Genomic DNA, 21115 nt, shown 5'->3' with positions numbered 1-21115 from the left:
TTATTTTCACCTTCACTTATATTTAAGAAAACTAGAATAAGTCTGTACATTCTATCTCATAATCTGAATCTAAAAGAAAAATAATTAATGACATTTCATTCTACTTGCAAAAAGAACACATTTTCCTTGGATAAATTGGAAGACCGAGATAATCACCACCTGAGGAGCAGCATCAGAAATGCATCTTTAATTTTAAAGATGAAGACAACTAAATGGGAGTGGATGAGGAAGGAACAGGGGCACCAAGTCACCAGGTATAGGTTTCTAAGTGTAAGATGTAGCACAAGATACTGTCATGCTGCTAATGCCTGAGTCTCAGATTCACAATAGCAAATGTAGTTCCTGATTCAGGAGATGTGGTAGAAATGTAAAGGAGGAAGGAGGAAGAAAGAAAGGGAAAAATGTGTGTGTGTGTGTGTGTGTGTGTGTGTGTGTGAGAGAGAGAGAGAGAGACAGAGAGAGAGAGAGAATTTACTCTTTATTAGAGATACATAAAAACCATCTGTATTACCAACACATAAAAATGATCAGTTTTACTAGTCTTTAAAAATAATTTCTTTCATATTCTCATGTCTACATAATTTTTGTAGAATATTTGAAATATGTAAAAAATGTAAATCAAAAGATTTATGATTTTGGCCTATCACTCATCACCACAAGAGCCAAAAGAAGTTCTGAATAAATTGTTAGTGTATTTACTTTGATTTTACAGTCAGTGTGTAAACATACATAAGGTAGGTAGAGATGGATGGATGGATGGATAGATGGATAGACAGAGAAACAGACAGGTCTTAGTTCACAAAATTATGGAGGCTGGTAATTTTCACAGTGTACTGCCTGCAAGTTGGACAGCCAGGAAAGCCAGTGGAATAGTTCAAAGGTCTAAGAGCTGGAGAGCAGCATGTAGATGCCAGTTTGAATTAGAAGTCTTGAAAATCAGGAACACCAAAGTAGGAGAAGATCAACAACCCACCTCAACTGGTCTGGCAGAAAGTGAATACAATCTTCCTCTATCCTCTAGTTACATTCAGGCCCTCAGTGCATTGGATGGTGCCCATCATCTGAGGGCCATTTGCTTACTCACTTCACCAATGCAAATGCTAAAGCTTTTCCAGAAACACCCTCACAGACACACTCAGAAATGTTTAACCAGATATGTGGGCATCCCATGGGCCAGTGGACATAAAATTAACCATCACTCCCTCTTTTCCTGTGTTTCCTCAAATGGTTAGAGAGCTTGAAGGAGAGGAGTAAAAAGACACTCTTTACCTGACTACTTAGGGTAATATTGCTATCCCCATGTCATTAATCATCACTTTGGCCTGAGTCTGATTCCTATAGAGCATTCTGATAAGGATCCACACCCATGCAGCTCCCTTAGATTTTGGTGGCACGTTGGAAGATTGAGCCGTATTTTGCATTTGACTCCCAGCTGATGACCCTCACATTGCATTAGTGTGATTCATAGATCTCTTTCTCCTACTCTGTAACAGATTCTGGTAAGCCTGTATATCAATAGTTCCCCTCTCCTCAGCAACAATTCCAGAGCCTGTAGCCATGGTAGGATTTCTTTTTCATGCCTCCAGAATTGGGAATTTTGGTAAGGAATTAATTCTAGCTCTTTTTCCACCTGGCCACACCACCATATCATCTCTGCAAAAATGTTCTTTCCAGGTTTCTATACCACCCAGGTAGCTAAAAATCCCAGTGATGAAGCAGATATCTAGGAGAATAATGAGAAATTACCATCTTGTAGATATCCCTAAACTTTATGTACAATGCTTTTAGGATGCCACTCCTTTAGCTTTGGGGAGGGGAACCAACCAAGTACCACTGTCTACCATAGTTACAGGAGATGAGGATGGGGAATAAGTTCTTTTTACAAACACTGTACTTCCCCAAATGTGAGCCCAGTTTCCTCCTCCTCACTACTAGACTACTCTTCTACTATTTTTAAAGATGTGTTTATTTATTTGCTTTTAGACAGAGGGGAGGGGAGGGAGAAAGAGAGGGAGAGAAACACCAATGTATGGTTGTCTCTCACACACTCCTAGTGGGGACCTGGCCCACAAATCAGGCATGTGTCCTGGCTGGGAATCGAAATGTCGATCCTTTGGTTCACAGGCTGGCATTCAATCCACTGAGCCATACCAGCCAGGGTATAACAACCAACTTTTTATATGAGGTCTGTCCAGAATGTATCCAACCATGTAATATGAAAAATAGAGACATTTATTGATGAAGATACAAGATACAAGAAACATTTTACATACGGCAATGATGGCTCAGTCCCCTTCAAAGTAGGCACCTTGAGACCTCACACAGTTCTCCCAACCACCATCACTTGCCCCGTCCTATTTTCCTGAATCTCATTGACAGTCTAAAATCTCTTCTTTTTGAAAGGTGACTTTAATTTTGGGAAAAGCCAGAAGTTGCATGATGCCAAATCTGGGCTGCAGGGGTAATTTGATGTTTCGAAAAAAAACTCTGCATGAGATGTGATGCTGAGTGGGCACAGCTGCCAGTCACCAGTTGCCCATAGCTGTGGCTTTCTGAATTATCCAAATAGTTTCTGTGGTGGAATGTTCAAGCTTAAGGCAAAATCTGATGCAGATTCACTGCTTTACTCACTCAGTCATTTTGAAGGCAACAGCCACACGGTACACATGCTCACTCAACAGTGTCTACTGCCCCCACTGACTAGTACAGTGAAGTCATCATTGTTCACACATGTGCATTCCAGTCCACTCTCCTTGGCTGCCAGGTTACATGATGTCACACAAATCATTCTCATTATATTAACAATGGCTGGACTTTTTCTGGACACACTACACACACACACACACACACACACATATTATATATCTCCAAAATGTCAAACTACAGATGCACTAGGCATATACTCTTCTTTCATTTAATGTCCAAGCTATTTAGTTGGATAATAGATTACATAGGAGTTTGGAGCCAAATCCAGAGGCTGTAAGCATTTGTCTGGCTTGTCTTGCTTTAGTGCATATATCTCTTTTGGTTCCTCTATTGCAAGCAACACTTGCTAAATATTTTTTAATAAGAGGCCACTTTGCTAAAGACCTCTATTTTCTAGCTGTGATGATTTTTTAGCTATCTCAAGTTGGAGAAAGGAATATTTACACTTAAGGTGAGTTTCAGTCTCAAGTTTAGTTGCTTCACTTACCCCATGCTTATTTTTAATATTTTTGAAACTTTCACATCAAAAGGCATATGGCTTTGGAACTGACTTCTGCATATTATGTACCTAACCTCTGACATCATTCTAAGGAGATACTTGTAGGGGTGGTTTGAAAGGTTTGGAAAGAAAATCAGAGAAGTAAAAGGCTCATTTTCTCCAAAGACTGTGTTATTAAAAACATCACATAAATTTACATAAAATGCCCAAGATTTGACAAGAGGACTTCTCCCTGAGTATTTACTTTATAGATCATTTTGAAAACACCAGTTGTGACCAGAAAGATGCCTCCCTCCTTTCACAATGAAATTTTGAAACAAGCTAGCATGTTTCAAAAGTGATTTGATGTTATGTGGAGCCAGAGAAAATATTTTCTGTGTGGTACTGGTGAACATAATCAAACAATGAGGCTATTTCATTCTGCAGGATGAAGCATATGTTTAAAAATGAATTTTCATAATTTTTAAGGTATGCAGATTTTTTTAAAAAGGAAATAAAAAATTATTGGGGAGGATATATACAACTCAAGCTAACTCTTTGCCTCTCTGACAAGTCTCCTGATACTTCCCCACCCTAGTCCTCATTCTAAATTTCCTAGAAGTTTATGAATTCAGGGAAGCAGTTGGGAAATGGTGGCTGTGCTTGTGCAGGGTGAGTATATGTGTTTGCATGGAGGTAAAAGTTGAGGTCGGGGGGTGAGGGGAGGTGGCCAATAAGAAGAGAAAATAGAAAACGCCAAAACCAAGGCCTGGAGCAGGAACGGGAGGGGTGGAGGGTGTTGCAGAACCTCTTAGGTAAACAGGGAAGGGCAAATTCCAACTCCAATAAGGTGATGCCATTTGTGGGCCCTCAGATTAGAGAGGACCAACATGAGTGACAAGGCGGTGGGAGCTGGGTGCTATAGCGCAATCCCGCGGAGGGGGTTGTAAGTGCACGTGGAGGAGGTGGGTGAGGGGGCACGCACTGCACTAGCTAGGGGAGTGAGGGGGAGAGCTCGTTGATGACGCGGGGCCCTCACGTGACCGGGAGCTGCAGAGCGTCGCAGCGTTCGGTGCAGTTGTCACTCCCTTCTGGGTACCAGCTCCCCGCTGTCCTGTGCACTGCAGGCTGGCGTTGGCCCGTAAAAGCGGAGCAGGTAAGGGCCTGGGACCCGCACGGAGGCCTGGGCGGCAGCTGGCCGGGGATCAGTGCAGCAGTCCCTGCTAGCTTTCTGCACTCCCGGCATTCTTAGGAAAGTAAATAGTGACCCCTTGGGGTGCGGGTTCTGGGGCAGCAGGGTCCCAAGGAGGGTAGCAGAGCAACTCAGCGATGGGAAATCATCCCCGAGCTCCTGTAGGAAAATGGTGAACCGGCTGGAGGGAGAGAGGGCGGGAGATGCATCCCAGGGAGGGGCATGGCGGCTACGGGTCAGTGCGTAGTATTTGGGAACAGCACCTGCTTCCTCTACAGCCCTCTGCAGGTCTGTGGGTCTGTGGGTCTGTGCCAAGTATCCGGCAGCACACTCGCCGCGAGAATCAAGAAGAGGGGAGACAACAAGGGTAGGCTCAGGTGGGTCGGGGAGACAGTGGTGCGGGGCTGTGCACAAATCAGTGGGAGACCTACCTTTCCCCTGTCCCCAAGTCCTCCATGCACCGTCACCTGTCTCCTCCATTTTGGTGCCTGAAGCGGCCTGGGGATAGATCTGTAGGGAAAATGGTGGGTTTGCGGGGATGGAGGAGAGAGAACTGAGGGGGAGGGGGCAGAGCTGGGACTGAAGGTCCACTACAGAGTGTAGAGAGCCTCTCAGTGGTGAAACATGAGATTTAAAAATTAACCTTTGGTATCCAGGACTCTGAAAGATTAGTAGTATGGCCTCTGTCCTCAGTGCTGATCAGTCCACCAATAAAATACTGCCTTTTCATCTCTTGCCTCCTAGGAGCGATGGCGTCCAAAGAGGAGCAAGCAGTAAAAGATCTCAACGTGGAAAACACCAACCAGGAAAGTGACAAAAAGAATGAAAAGGAGCAAGACGCTAATAAAGGAGAGCCCCTGGCTCTCCCTTTGGAAGCTGGTGAATATTGTGGGCCTAGAGGAAATCGCAGGCGGTTCCGTGTTAGGCAGCCCATCCTGCAGTATAGATGGGACGGGGGTCAGAGGCTTGGAGAGCCACAGGCAAGGATGAGACAAGAGAATAGGGAAAGAGCTGGGGACGATATGAGACAGCTGATGGAAAAGCTGAGGGGAAAGCAGTTAAGTCATAGTCTACGAGCAGTTAGCACTGACCCCCCTCACCATGACCATCACGATGAATTTTGCCTTATGCCCTGAATCCTGATGTTTTCCCTGAGGTTAATAGGGAGACACACCTGCTTCCTAAACTTACATGTTCGTGATTATACCTTGCCGTAAACCTTTTCGTGTTATTTCCTGTGGGTCTTCTGTTACCAGCTTCTAACTGAATGTTGTGTTTCACCCATTTGTATGTTTCTGTCAGCAGGGAAGTTTTACCTATTGCATGGGGAGATGCTCATTACATATTGTGACGTTAATAAAGCAGTTTACAAAAGCATTTTCTATTTTTTACTTAAGATTTTATATATTTTTATATACGAATATATAAAGTAAAAAGTTAAAGTGATCATTCCTTTATGTTAGAATTGTGAATAAGTTTTTAAAAGGTTTTTAAATTTTATTTTTAGAGACGGTAAGGGAAGGAGAAAGAGACCTAGAGAAACATCATTGTGTGTTTGCCTCTTGCATGCATGTCCCCTACTGAGGACCTGATCATCAACCCATGTACCCTGACTGGGAATCAAACCAGAGACGCTTTGGTTAACAGGCCAGCACTCAATCCACTGAGCCACAACAGCCAGGGCTAGATATCTCTAAATAATAAGACACACCTGTAAATGTCACTATATATTTATCAGTGAGGATAATAATCACCTTCCAGGACTGCTGTGGTACTTATTAATGTAGTAAGTTTGTAAGCTTTTTTGAAGCTCTTGTTTTCACTGATTTACATGACCCATCCCTTTAGATATTTCCTTCAGCCATTTGGGGAATTTCTCAAAGTCTGATGTATCTTAATATGCACAAAAGAGTGCCCTGAACTAAGGGGTATTTCCATTTATCTGCTACTTTGCCCCATTCTTATTCTCTCTCATGAGTATTACTGTTCATGAATCCTCAACATGAGACAATCCCACTGATTTCTCTGGAACTTGGAATTAATTAAATCCTCTATTTTATAAAAGGGTGGAAAAATCCCCTCTCCTTGCTTAGCATCAGGGGAAGACCTCATCTAGTTCTCTTTCCTTTGGTGTAGTTCTCTCCTAAGCAACCTCCCTAGTCCATTAGACTACAAGATGTGTAAGGCAACACAGCGCATTTTGCATCTGAGATTGTTCCTCCTCACTCCACCCCCTGAAACGTTTGAATATAAAGAATTATCCTATACTGAGATGTTAGGAGACGATGTCAGGGAATTCAGTGGACACCCAAATGTAGAGTTCTTTATGAGAAGTCCAAAGGAGGACTATTGGATTTAAATGTCCCAATAGAACATGAGAAACAGTTGCCTTGGAGTGTGTCAAGTAGGTGAAGACATTTTACGTATGAAGACAGTCCTGTGGAAATAGGAGTTAGGGTTCTAGATTGAAGTTGGAAAGCCGCAGCCCATGGGCCAAAACTGGCTTATTGCTTGTTTTTGGGGGGTGGTTTTTTTGGCCAATGAGCTAAAAATGAATTTTACATTTTTAATTTTTATTTTACTTTTTTACATTTTTAATGGTTGAAGAAAATTAGACTATTTTATAACATACAAAACTATAAAATTCAAGTTTTGGTACCCATAAATAAAGTGCATTAGAATGCAACCATACTTATTCACATATAGTCTGTGGCTGGTTTCTCATTATAGTGGTTTGCATTATAGTGGTAAGTAAGTTGCCAAAGAAACAGGATAGTCTGCCTGTGAAGCATACATATTTATTATCTAGCCCTAACAGAAAAAGTTTGCCAACCCCTGATTTAATATATAACATCACAACAGCACTTATGAAACCAAAGGTAGAAATGAATAGACAGGTGAAAATATCATATGACAGCAAAATTCTTGACATCATGAATGAGATGCTTGAGTAATTCCAAAGCCCTCCCCCTTCCAGGTGCTTGAGACACGAGCACATTCACACAAGATAGCAGTATATAAAGAGCTACAGTTGCAAGGAAAACTGGCGAACAGAGAAGCTTATGCTCTAGTATAGACTTCTTACGCTTGATTGCCAATATTACCACCAGCATCTATGGCAAATGGAAGCATTCTGTCTTTATTGACCTAAGGATATTCAGCAGTTTGTGAAGAGAAACTGGAAGCTCATGTGTACCCATGACATAGGTTAGACATGCATATGGGCAAAAAAATGTACATTTCTTTCATGTATAGACAGATCCAAGTTGCCCTGTGAACCTTAGAAAAGGGTGGGTCTAGTTTCTGCCCTGGCTAGTGTGACCCAGTGGATTTGAGTGCTGACCTGCGAACTAAAGTGTGGCTGGTTCAATTCCCAGTCAGAGCACAAGCCTGGGTTGCGGGCCAGGTCCCCACTAAGGGGAACTCGAGGGGCAACCACACATTGATGTTTCTCTCCCTCTCTTCCCCTCTCTAAAAATAAATAAATAAAATAAGAGAAGATTCTAGTTTCTGTAGAGCAAGCCTCTGCTAACAACTAACAGAATGTTTGGATCCGAAGGGGTATCTGAAGTAGTAGTATGTGGAGTAGTCCAGGCTCCACATAAAATGCTCAGGCAACTAATAACCATCATAAAGTGAGCAAAAGGCAATGAGGGAGCAGAGCATGAGGTCCTCTAGAAGGAACAGCTATATCTAAGGTTCTGGCTGCATTTGCCTATTTATATGATTTTTATATGTTATCTGGCCAGCCACATTTTCTCCCTCAGAGTGGCCATTCTCAAAATGGACAAATTCTCCCCCAAATGCCTAAAAATCTAGCAAAGATAAGGCAGTGAACCTTAGTTCTTAAAAGGGTGTTAAAAAAGGTTTGAGATGTAGATACAAATTGGGCCATTGACATTTTGGCACATCCTAGACATGTAGTAGTTATTTTATGAATGAAAAACTGAACATGTATGAATTTAATGGTATTCAGCAAATGATAAACAGGTGTACACATTTAAATCCTATGTCTTTCTAACAAAATCGAGTTAATAATGCAGATAATACCCTACTTTTGAATAAAATAATTCCTGTTTTTTCTAAAAAAATTAAGATCTTTAATGGAAATTCAGAAAATAAACTTAAGGTCCACCTTGTGATCAAAGAAAGCAATGCAGTTCCTCTAACTTCTTAGAGGCAGAGCAGGCATTATACAGACACTGGACTCATCCAGGAAGGCCAGCTAGCACAGGCAATGTTTGTTTAGAAGTGAATTAAAGCCTTCAATATTAACCATCATTTCAAACTTCAAGCCACATTGATGCTTCAAATGAAAATGCAGAAAGAGGGAAACAGACTGGATTTACCACCCTAATTTAACCAACTAAAACATGGATAAAATGTATGAAATAAGCTTTCTGTTATTGAACATTAGATAGTCGAAAACAAAGTTCCCTGAGAGGGGAAACAAATAACATTTGAGTCTTGTGATTGCCCCCGGATTACTCTACTGTAAGATTTAGATATATGTGGAAGTAAAATGCATGTCAATAATGGCACTAAGGCCAGGAGATGTGGAATGGAAGTACAGAATTTAAAAGTTTTATCCTATACATCAATATCACTTAAAAGTAGATGTTAAAGATGTATATTACAAATCTCGAAACAGCCATGAAAAATGTTGTAGCTCATAAGCCAACACAAGACACAAAATGGGTCCTGACTCATGTGGCTCAGATGGTTGAGTGTCCTCCCGCAAAGCAAAAGGTCGTTGGGTGGATTCTCAGAGCACATGCTTCATTTGCAAGTTCCTGGTTAGGCATGTACAGAAAGCAACCTATTGATGTTTCTCTCCTTCTCTTTCGCCGCCCCCCCCCTTTTTTAAGACAAAATGGAACCTTCAATATTTTCAATTAAAAAAGTTAGAGAAAAAAAGAACAAAGCACAGATGGGACAAATGGAAACAAATAGCAAGATAATTGAGTTAAATCCAAAAATATTGATACTAATAATCACACGAATGTTAATGGTTTAAACACCTTGGTTAAAAAGCACAAATTATCAGATTGTACAAAAAAAGGAGAAACAAATACATGCTGCCTGTAAAACCCTATTTTAAATTTAAAGATGCAAGTCATTGTGAGCACAAGAATGGAAAAGAATGGACAATCTTTCTTAAAAATTATTTTATTGTTCAGCCCTGGCTTGCATAGCTCAGTGGATTGAGCGCAGGTCTGCAAACCAAAGGATCACGGTTCGATCCCCAGTCAGGGCACATGCCTGGGTTGCAGGCCAGTTCCCAGCAGGGGACACACGAGAGGCAACCGTACATTGATATTTCTCTCCCTCTTTCCTTCCCTCCCCCTCTAAAGATAAATAAATAAAATCTTTTAAAAAATTATTTTATTGTTCAATTAGTTATCCACATTTACCCCCCACCACTCCACACTCACCCAGCCATCCCCACCTCCCTCCCCTGATTCCACCCCACTTGGTTTTGTCCACGTGTCCTTTATAGCTGTTCCTGAAAACCCTTCTCTCCTTTCCCTCATTATACTCTCCTACCTCCCCTCTGGTAACTGTAAGATTGTTCTTGATTTCAATATCTCTGGTTATATTTTGCTTGCTTGTTTGTTTTGTTGATAAGATTCCAGTTAAAAGTGAGATCATATGGTATTTGTCCCTTACTACCTAGCTTATTTTACTTGGCATAATGCTCTCCAGGCCCATCCACACTGTCACCGAAGGTAGGAGCTCCTTCTTTCTTTCTTCGGCATAGTGTTCCATCATGTAAATGTGCAATCGTTTTTTGATCCAGGAATGGACAATCTTAACACCAGTATCAAAACAAACTTTGAGTGACAGAGTCATCAGAGCAAAAAATAATACCAGGGAATTATGGTCATAGAAAGTCATTGCATAATTTTAAATGGTGAGTTTGTCAAGAGGACATAACAATTCACATATTAAAATTGTGAATTCACAATTACAGTGAAATTGTATTAAAATTCACATATTACAGTGGCTCAAAACAAATGGAGCAAAAACTGGCAGAACTGCAAGGAGGAACAGACAAGTCCACGATTACAGTCAGATACTTCATCACCCTTTCTAAAAAACAGAACAAGTAGACAGAAAATCAGCAGGTATATTTAAGACTTGAACAACACTATGAACCAATTTATTTAGTTGACAGTTGTGAAACTTGCCACCAATGACAATAAAATGAATATATGTTTCATATGCATCTCAAACATTTACTAAGATAGTCTATATTCAGGGTCATCAAGTTAAGTCTCAATAATGTTTACAGGACTCAGATAACAAAATATGTGCTCTCTCAGCACAAATGAAATTAGATTAAAAAAATAATATCAGATCTCTTGAAAATCCCAAAGTATTTAAATTAGCATCACATAATACATGAATAAATGACCCAAAGAAGTCAAAAGGGAAGTATACAGTACTTTGAAATGAGTGAAAATTAAAACTCAACATATGACAATATGTACAATGAACAAAAGAAGTACTCAAGGAAAAAATTATAGCACTAAACATATATATTAAAAATAGAAGATCCCTGGCTGGTGTGGCTAAGTGGATTGAGCACCAGCCTGTGAACAAAAGGGTTGCTGGTTCGATTCCTAGTCAGGGTCCATGCCTGGGTTGTGGGCTAGGTCCCCAGTAGGGGGCATGTCAGAGGCAACCACACATTGATGTTTTTCTCCTCTTTTTCTTTCCCTTCCTCTCTGTCTAAAAATAAATAAATAAAATCTATAAAAATAGAATAAAGCTTGATGGCTTAAATAAATGGAAATTTTATTCAAAACACTTTCTACAAAGAAAACTGCAGGTCAAGATGGCTTTACAGGTAATTCTACCAAACACTTAGCGATAACATAACACTGACTCTGCAAAATTTTCCAGAAAATTGAAGAGGAGAGAATACTTCCCAAATCACCCTACAAGGCTAGAATCACCCAGATAACTAACCAGGCAGTTATGTGACAAAAAGGAACTATAATCTCCTTGTGAATATGCAAAAAATTAACAAAATTTTAGTATAAAAATACAATATACCACAACCAACTAAGGTTTATTCCAAGAGTTGATATTTGAAAATCATTGGAACTCATGACATTAACATAAAATGGAAGAACCACATAATCATCTCAATGGAGAATTGTATTTAAAGTTTGCTAGAATTAAAAAAAAGAAGAAACACATTACTGACTAAAAAAGAAAACAGTTTTGTCAACAACTACCATAATCTAGAAAAATGCCAAAGAAAAACTGACTCCTTCCCAATCCTGCAGTTTGGGGGGTGGGGCAAGAGGGAGTTGACTTTTCACTTCATTTCATTCATCGCTGCACCACTTGGGCAGAAATAGTTTAGCTCCCTTCTAGTCCTATCAACTGTATCTAGGCTGGAGAATCAGAGAGTTGCCCAGATAGTACTGGTACTAATCTATTTCTGCCCAGATGGTGCCTTAAGATGTTTCTTCAGAGTAGTGTCACACTGGTCCGGGGGTAGTCTGAGCCTCTACTCCTAAACGACAGCAATAAGATTAAACAAGGCTATTCGAGCCAGAGTGAATAACCACTAGGTTTCATCTCCTTCTCAGCCGAGCAGAATCTAGTTGGGAATTGAATATGTACCTGGCATCAAGAAGTCATTCAAGAGGATGGAATGTGGAGCTAGTTGGCACCCAGCATTCCCTTTCTCTTCCCTTGGTGTGAGTAGAGCCAGAAAAGGAAGGTGAGCCACCCTCCAGCAACAAGCCAACAAGCCAGTGTCAGTCAGCCCTTTTCAAGCACTATCCTTGGTGGAAACAGCCCACCAGAGAGCTGACCTTACACCCCTACTTGGGAACAAAAGAGGCTGTGACAGTTAATGCCTCAATTTCTCCAAGAAAGTCTCAGTAGGGCCAACGAGGGAGCTGAATTTTCTTGCCATACATCTGCCATGATGAAGGGTAAATCAGCCTTGCATCTTTGCAAAGGTGAGGTCTGTAGGATCCAGGGTGAAGCCAAACATACACACTCACCTGATTCTTATGCTATACTTCAACAGGGGAACTGCCTGTTAAAAAATAATATCAAATAGAATCCATCACTTATAATAATCAGAATGTTCAGACTATAATCAAACCTGTACAAAAATGTCCAAAGCAGTCTATTTGCAATAATCAAAAGGTGGAAAAATTCAAATTTTCTTTAACAGGTGAATGATTCAACAACTTGTGGTGGTACATCCATATAAAAAGAATGAACTATTGATGTGTGTAACAACTGAATGAATCTCAAGGAATTTGTGCTACCAAAAAACTCAAATGGTAAGTTCATTTATATAGCATTCTTAAAAATAACAATTATAGGGATGGAATTTAGTGATTGCCAGAGGTTAGAAGGGGGAAAAGGAAGTAGGGGAGCTGGGTGAAAAGTGTGAAGTGATTAAGAAGTACAAATTAGTAGTTACAAGAATAGTCACAGAGCTGTAAATTACAACATAGGTGTCACAGGTGGGCACAGGTAACCAGGTTCTTGGTGATCAGGACAAAGATTTGAACAGAACACCCACAGTTTGTAGCAGAGAACATGGAAGCAGGCCAGCTCCAAGCAGAGATTGACCTCATGGGCTGGAGGGACTCTATTCTTATGGGGTGGATCCTTCCTGGCTAGTTTTGGCAGGCTTTTACTGCACATGTAAATAGTTGTATTACTTTAAAGCTACTGCACATGTGGTCTCCCATGGTTTTCCCTGATTGGCCACCAGGGAAGGGGGGCCCACAATATTACCTAGTTAACCCCCTTCTCCTGGGGTCCCCCTGTACTAGGTTTGCCTTTCCCTTCACCAGAGAAGTATAGCTCTGCAGGTTAGAGATTGGTGAAAAGGAAAGGAATTATTTATGCAAGTTATACAGACTTAAGAATAATGACTTAATATCTTCATCAAAATCCCAAAGTCCCTTAAAACACCCACAAACACACACAGTCCTTCTTTCCCCCTTTGCCCAGTCCAAGGTACCGTATCTCAGGAAAAGAAACAGAAAGCCGCATGGTGGTTCTCTGCCAAAGCTGAGTGATGGTTCTTTGCTAAAGCCAAGTGATGGTTCTTTGTTAAAGCCACGTGGTGGTTCTCTGCTAAAGCTGCATGATGATTCTTCTCATGGCTGCAAGGGGAGCGGGAAGGTGGTCCCCCCACTCTGGCCAAAGCTGCGTGTTTCTCTCTGCTAAAGCTACATGGTGATTCTCTCTCACATGGCTGCAGGAGGCCCCATTCTGGCCGAAAGCACATGGTTCTCTCCTGCGTCTGCGTCAGCGTTTAAAATACCCGTGCCAGTCTTCTTCTGCAGACCCATTTCTGACTCCTCCCACAATTGGCTACACCTGCCAGGACTTCCATATCCTCCCAGCTTTACTGGGCTGCCTTGTGAGTCTGGGCAGGCATGGCCCCATGGCGTGGAGCCAATCATCTCCAAGCTCTCAGGCAGGTGCTGTAACACGGGCTGGGGAGTTGCCTCCCAGTTACATCTTGGGTGGAAGTCACTCCCTTCTCCCTGGCTCAAAGGTTGGCCACATCTATTTAACATATCTATGAAACCAGTTAAAGGTTATAGATATGTTAAATGACCCTTCTAGAGGTTATCTGTGAAACTGTTGCTGTGCAAAACAACTCAATGGCCCTGCTCCATGTATTCCATCCCCCAGCTCAGATTTGTGGGGGTGAGGACATCCCATATTTTTAATATTTCCTGGACACCTTGAGTTCTGGACCCCATTACAAATCCTTCTTTTGGGGGCCCCGTGGCTGCACCCTCCTACATAGGGAACATAGTCAATAATATTGTACTAACTGTATATGGGGTCTTGAAATATCAGGGGTCTACTCTGTAAAGTACATGGTTATCTAACCACTATGCTGTACATCTGAAACTAATACAGAATGATATGGACTGTAAACTATAATGAAAAAAATTTAAAGTGCATATTGTTTAGGTCAATTGGCCCCCACGTTTTTAGTATTATATACCCCTTTGAACATCTAATAAAAAAATAGACCCTATCTTAGGAAAATGTACAGGCCCAGTAAAAATGTACATATTACATCCCTCCCATACCACACACACACACTCACACACACACACGCATGTGTGTAATTCATTTTGAATATAACTTCAGGGGACTCATAGGTTTCTCTAGTTAAGAATGCCTGAACCCAAGGAGTAACCAATCTCCCTTTAAGATGGCTCAGCTACTATTTGTCTTCCACTTTCTGTCTCATTCCCAAGTTGCATCTTCTCCTTCTCCTCTGTGTCCTTTCTCTGCTTTGTAGCTTTTGCTTATTCATGACGTCAACCTGTATATTATCAGTCTTGCTCTGGTTCCTAGGGTACAGATCTTCTTTTCAAAAGTGTACAAATTCAGGCCCTGGCTGGTATAGCTCAGTGGATTGAGCACGGGCCTGAGAACCAGAGGATCATGGTTCGATTCCCAGTCAGGGCACATGCCTGGGTTGCAGGCCAGTTCCCTGCAGGCCAACTCCCAGCAGGGGACGCACGAAAGGCAACCATACATTGATGTTTCTCTCCCTCTCTCCTTCCCCTCTAAAGATAGATAAATAAATAAAATATTTTTTAAAAAGTGTACAAATTCAACTATCTTTCATACCATTTCAGGTGGTCAATAGACTTCCTCATTTGAGATCACCTGGTTTAGGTTCATCAGTATGGTCAGCATGTCAGAGTCCCTTAGATACTGGCCTAACCTTGCTGAGATGGTGTCAGAGTGGATATGGACTGGTAGGCAGCAATTCTGCACAGTGGATGGCTAGGATCCTTCTAGGAGCCCTGGAGGTGAAGATCCTGGAATTGAGTGACCCAGCAGGCTACGTCTCCTAAGTCAGGTAGTAGGCAGGGTCAAGAAAGCTTCCACCTGGCATTGTGACTAGGGTAGAAAGCAGGCAGGTGTTGAGAACTGCCCTGCCTAGTTTCAGAAGCTGTAACCCCCAATGGCTAAGGCTGAGTAGAAAGACCTTGGGACCATAAGCCACTAAGGAGACAAAGCTTATCTTCACAGCAGCAGTGCCGCTTCTGCCCCCTTAACTTCACTCTGCTTCACCTTGGGCAAATGACTGGTTAACCAACGATGGGTAAGATTCCTCAAGGGAGGGACCACCTAAGACAAGCACAGTCATGATGGGGTCATCAGGGAAGGACTTAGAGGACTATAGAAAAAGTGGGTGATGGACCGTCACCCTTCGGCTTTGACAGAGCCTGTGTCCTTATTCTATCTGTAAGAAGTCTCCTAATCTTTTGGTTGCTCATCCCCCACCTGACTTAAGCCTAAAAGAATGCCAGAGATGGGTGCGGCCCTGTGCTGGAAAGGGCGGTTCCCTGGGGCAATCAGGTCTAAAAGAATACATAAAATCCTGTGAAACCTGCTTTGCTAAGAATGCGCTCAATTTAAATGATAAGGGTCCAAGCACAAAGTGAGTTTATTTCCCTAAGTTTTATGGCCCTTTGACTATCTGACCCTGACTCAGAATAAGCCCTCATAGTTCTTTGAATGTTATCTATTGTTTTATCATTTTCTGCCTGACAGTGATTGATGAGCTTTATACCCTGTATTCCTATGCAAATTAAACCCAATAAAAGCCCATTGAGGAACAAGCTCAAGACCCTTTCCCTTGAGAGATTGGCTGCCTTCCCTCTCCAAACAGATCATGTACTGATCTGTTTGGACTTATTCTCATCTGTGGCAGATGGGGGAGGGGTTTTGCATGTAGAGCCGTCCCACAGGCAGGTCTGAAAACTCTCCCCACCCCCACAATCACTTCTTTGGGTTTTATGGAAATCCTCTACTACAGGGGTCTAGAAGAGATCTATTCTAAGTTCCAGTTCTCAGAACAGCATTCCCTTTTCTGCTTGGGTTGAATCACCTCTGTGGGAATTTAGAGGAGGGAGGGTAGGGGCCACAGGTACTTACTCAGCTCTCCATGTATGTGCTTGGAGTGAGCAACTGTCAGGTGCCTGAATACAAAGGATGAGAGGCTCTGGAAGGTGAGAAGGAGTCGGGAAACAGCATATTTCTTCCTTCTTGACAAGACGAGGAAGCTCAGACCATGTCTGCATCTCTCAGATCCTCAGCTGCCTTTGCTCACAGCTAAATTTCTGAATAAAAATGGCTATAGATAGCCATAGCCCAAATTTTCAAGAATGGTATTGTGTTGGCCACTGGATTCCAACAAGTCTATTTAGCACTCAGTAATTATTTGGGAACAGTAAATACATGTAGTGTTAGTAGAACATTACAGAACTGGCTATTTATAAAACTGAAAACCATTTTGTATTTGGCAAATCAAAATTTTTATGTAGTAAAAATTAATGTTACTAATTTAACTTAGTCTCAGAAATTTGGAATCTTGTGTTTTTTTTCCCTCTGTCTTAAACATGGTTTTTCTCCAAATATAAAGTTGTATTTAATGTTTTTCTTATAAGAGTAGCCCATGATTAGGGTAGTAAGTTAAATAAAACTGAAAAAAAAAGAAAATAAAATATTTCAACTACCTCCTTCTTTATCTGATAAACCTTACACCTATTATTCAAAGGTCCAGAGGACAGGAGGAATGAGCACCCATGGCTGAGTGGAGAAGTAGATTCAAGGCATGAGTGCTCTGAGACCAAAGAAGAGAAAGTAAAAATTCTTCAAATGTAGCGAAGTCCCACTGCCCTAGAAGATGCAGCCTTTCCCTGATAAAACAGGACACACATAACAGGGAGAAGGGGCCACAGTTGACCTCTGGGGTTAGCAAAGGATGAAATGAGTGAGAGGGCCTCAAGCTGTGAGGGGAGGAGACAGAAGTGGGGCAAGGACAAGGGGGCTAGTGTAAGAAAGAAGTGGGATGGCTCTGGACACACTTTCTCCTAGTAGGAGGGGGATAAGCGACCTGAGCCCACTGGTGATGTTTCTTTCATTGTGATCAGGAGCCAATGTGTGCAATAGTGCCTCTCTGCCAGGTACCAGTTCCCTATTTTCGTGAACGAAGAGATATTTCAGACTGAGGAACAGAAGGGCCTACTGCCCTATAGACCTGCAGGTGGGTATAAGGCAGCAGGGACCCTGGGGTATTGATGATAACAGACAGAGGCTGGAGAATCCGGTCTGCTTTCCAGATGTCACCTCCCTCTCACTCCCATTCATTTTGGTGCACAGAATTGAGTGAGTGTTGGGAGAGATGTCTGGGTATCATCTCATTTCTCTGGATAAGTGCAGGCTTGTGGAAGAAAGACATGTGAGAAGAAGGAGCCATCTCTCCTCCAAGGCTATGAATCTGTTGCCGCCTATGATCCCTTGAGGTGGAGGTTGCAGAGGGCAAACACCAGAGCAGATATAGGACTGAATTCTCTCTACCCCTTCCCTGATACCCATCTTTTGGTGCAAGAAATGAAGGGCTTGGTGGGAGGATATTGAAAGGGGCCAGGGTCTGAGAATAGATAGCAGTTAGGACCTCCTAGAAGGCAAGCTATAGGGATACATCTGATGGAGAGAGAGTGCAGGGGGAGGATAGTGGGAAAATGAACTGATCCCAGCAGAGCTGCTGGAGAAAGGCACAGCCTGAGGTCTCAGGATAGGGGTTGGGACTGACTCAAAAAAGATCAACACTGTGTCCTCTGTATCTCTTCTCCACCTTGGAGCTGGAAATTGTGGCCGGCAGGAGGGGTGGATTGGGGATAGGTGTGTGGAAGGCTGGATTTGGGGTGGTCCTGCCAAGGATGGTGATAGAGGTTCAGTCTGGAGACAAGCTTCATATTGCAGAGACATAGCTTCTGAACTAGAGAGGGCTAAAAGGAAGCATTATGGACCAACTATTTTACTGAGTTTGGAAATAATTTGTCTCTTGTGTTGTAGGAAAATGTGGTATTTCTGTGTATGTGAAGAAGGAGAGGGTGGCAGGAATGCTCTGGATATTGCTGTCCTGCCCTATTTTCAGAGAAGCGATGAGCTTTGTGCTATCTGGGCACCTGGGGTAACGAGTTTTGAAGGCAGAAACATGATGAGCACAGCAGGATCTGCCTTCTAAACACTACTGTCCCAAACATCATTTATTTCAATGCAAGAAAAAGTGAGATAGAACTTTGGGAGGAGGATTCAGAAACAAAGAAACACTTTGAAGCCATTTTTTCTCTGCCAATGTGCAGTAGTAGACAAATGGATGTGAAAGAGGGACTGTAGAGGGGGATTAGAGGTGCAAGGGAAAAGGGCAAGGGGTGGCAGCAGTTGGGAAAGTTTTGACAACTAAGTCCAAAAAGTGTCAGTGTCTCTGTTGACAGTCATTTGCTTCTCAATCCCTTATTCATCAATTGTCTTCTATCTTTCTACAGGTCTTCAAGTCTGTGGTTGTAAACACCAATCCAGAGAAGAAAAGGAAAGACATGCAGGATCAGTGTAGGTCAGTGGAGGTGACTTAAGCCTGAGCAGAAGTTGGGGAAGCCACTACATGACACCCTTCCTCCAAGCTTTCCTATTGAAGTCTCAGAATACATTAACTCTGTAGGACCCTAAGGGAAGGTGGTGCTTTATGGCTGGTGAGGATAGTTGGGGAGATCAAGGAAGTGAGATATAGAGATGTGGCATCTGTGAAGCCTGTTAAGGAGTAACCCTGAAATCTGAAAAATGGTTATTGCTGTTGTGTCTGTTATTCTATAAGCCTTACAATTGCAGGCAAGTAAAAAAAAAAAGAAAGAAAGAAAGAAAGAAGCCAGGATACTTGCAGGTCAGTATAAGTTGGGGCTATCCAGTTAAAATCGTTATGGGTATAGCCAAGACCAGAGCAAAGTGTAGGGACACATCTGTTCCTACACACTTCTCAATTCACTCCACTTAAATGCAGAGAGAAGCACCTGTGGAGGTTTCTGTAGGGTTGGCTTATGAAAACATGTGTAAAGTTAGGAAGGAAAGGAAAAATACATACAGGTGGGAGTGCATCTGGAATATGGGATCTGGTGAGGAAAACTCTACATCATAAAGGCAAGTACTACCAGGACCTGTATTCTATCACCTGAGTCTTCAGTCTCCTTTGTCTCCTCTTTGCCTCCTAGGACAGGCAAGGGAGGGGACATCTCAACATGGAAAAACTCTACAATGAAAAGGAAAGAAAGCTGGAAAATGAGGGAAAGACAGAAGATGAAATACATACAGAATATGCAGAAAACTCAGATGAGAAAGAAAAGCCAGAAATGGAGGGGAAGCTAAGGCACAAGGGGAGGCACCAGGATGAGGGATAGCCAGATGATGTGGGGAAACAAGAAAAGCAGGGCAAGTCTGAAAGTGAGGGAAAACCACACGCTGAGAGCAATCCAGAACCCCAGGCCAAGCCAGAGAGCCATCCACGGGCTATTGAAAAGTGCCAGGCTGAAGATCGTGTGCCCCAGAAAGCAAAGCAAAAAAACAAAACAAAACAAACAAACAAACAAACAAAACCATAGGAGGACAGGTGATTCTCCCAAGGACTATCAGGAGGACTTACAGAAAAGGCACCTGGGCAGTGAGGAGATGGTAAGAGAATGTGGAAATGTGTCAAGGGCTCAGGAAGAACTAAGGAAAAACCAGAAATCAAGTGGTCTTCCTTGGACACAAAGAGATATACAGGATCCATTTTTCCCAAGGGACCAAAGTGGTGTCGGGAGTGAGGTTGGGAGGTAGGGGCCAGAAATACTTAGAAGATGTTCCATAGGTTTAATGCATTTGGCCTTTAAATCTTACTTCTCTGATGAGTACATCCCACCCCTACTTTCCTGGTGGTCCTTTGCCAGGAGATGTGCTCTAACCTTAAGCTGATACTTTGCTTTAGGTGTCTCCCTTGTTACCAGCAGCCATTTGATCCAACTATACAGTGCTCTCAGTTTCAGTAGGGGATTTTCACCCATGTGCATGGAAGAGGTGTTCATGGCACTTTGTACAAATAACAATAAACAGTTTTCAGAACTGCATATACAGCATAAGCCCATTTTTTTAAAAACAATGTTACATAATACATCCATGCACAGGGAAAACTATGGAACAGTAGAGCAAGACAGTGGAGGAAATTATACTGTCTCTCATCTGCATATTTTTTCATAAAAAAACACATTAGTTTTGTCATAAAATAAATAATAATAAAAGACTTTTAGAAGTAGGGAAATAAATACCAAGCAATCAAAATAACTGTTCAGTGAGTTTATGAAGGTAGTGGAGACACTTCAAATTCCTGTTGTCAGGATGTGAAATTATGCATAAATCTCACATTATCTCTGGAACTCAAAGCTGGAGGAATCAACCAGGCAGTTATGCATCCATTGCTGTAAGGGACACTCTTGTCATCTGTGAAATGGGAATAAAACTTGCCTTCCAGGGCTGTGGACATCAGTTGAGATTCAGAGTATCTGAGCTGTGTTGGGCTGGCTCCTGCCTCTCCCCTGCACTAGCAGGACCAGAACACTGTAAAATGTTTGGAAGAGGGTGAGGGAATTTTCAACTTTGCATGGGAATAAGTCCAGAGAGCTGAGAGATGGGTACCACTGTCTCTGGGGCAATTTCATGTCTGGTTGGCACGCTGCTTCTTCTCATGGGTCCTGCACCTTCTTAAGGGCCCCATTGCTCATAGTGGGATGGAATCCTCAAGGTAACAAAGCCCCTTTGATGTCCCTGGAGTCTCTGGTGAGTTGAAGCTCCACTATGTTCTCTACTAAACTATCAAGAAGGACCTTCTTCTCATG

The 21115-nt window shown here is 42.2% G+C and overlaps 2 protein-coding genes across 4 annotated transcripts; both read left to right on the top strand.

The window, feature by feature from the left end:
- The first annotated feature begins 4194 nt into the window (after positions 1 to 4194).
- Positions 4195 to 5753, top strand: BEX2 (brain expressed X-linked 2). Of its 3 annotated transcripts, none has more exons than XM_037037402.1 (3): positions 4196 to 4340; positions 4655 to 4743; positions 5121 to 5753. In XM_037037402.1, the coding sequence occupies exon 3, from the start codon at positions 5126 to 5128 to the stop codon at positions 5510 to 5512; it is 387 nt and encodes a 128-aa protein (XP_036893297.1). In that variant the 5' UTR covers positions 4196 to 4340; positions 4655 to 4743; positions 5121 to 5125; the 3' UTR covers positions 5513 to 5753. The 3 variants fall into 3 exon arrangements, with proteins under 3 accessions (XP_036893299.1, XP_036893297.1, XP_036893298.1); XM_037037403.1 differs by having other exon boundaries at positions 4655 to 4753; XM_037037404.1 differs by lacking the exon at positions 4655 to 4743 and having other exon boundaries at positions 4195 to 4340.
- A 13712-nt stretch (positions 5754 to 19465) lies between these two features.
- On the top strand, positions 19466 to 20094 carry LOC118980767 (transcription elongation factor A protein-like 5). The gene is given in 3 exon segments (XM_037037405.1): positions 19466 to 19811; positions 19843 to 20041; positions 20043 to 20094. Coding segments are annotated over 3 exon segments (576 nt in total). The 5' UTR covers positions 19466 to 19486.
- Positions 20095 to 21115: the final 1021 nt, after the last annotated feature.

This window comes from Sturnira hondurensis, unplaced genomic scaffold (genome assembly GCF_014824575.4).
Source record: "Sturnira hondurensis isolate 20B ecotype Veracruz unplaced genomic scaffold, ASM1482457v3 Scaffold0023321, whole genome shotgun sequence".
In the NCBI taxonomy this organism is placed as follows: Eukaryota; Metazoa; Chordata; class Mammalia; order Chiroptera; family Phyllostomidae; genus Sturnira; species Sturnira hondurensis.
This window is presented reverse-complemented; position numbering and strand designations above follow the sequence as displayed.

What these genes read in the sequence shown, in the direction of transcription:
- BEX2 (XM_037037404.1), top strand. Translation starts at nt 5,126, where the DNA reads ATGGCGTCCAAAGAGGAGCAAGCAGTAAAAGATCTCAACGTGGAAAAC.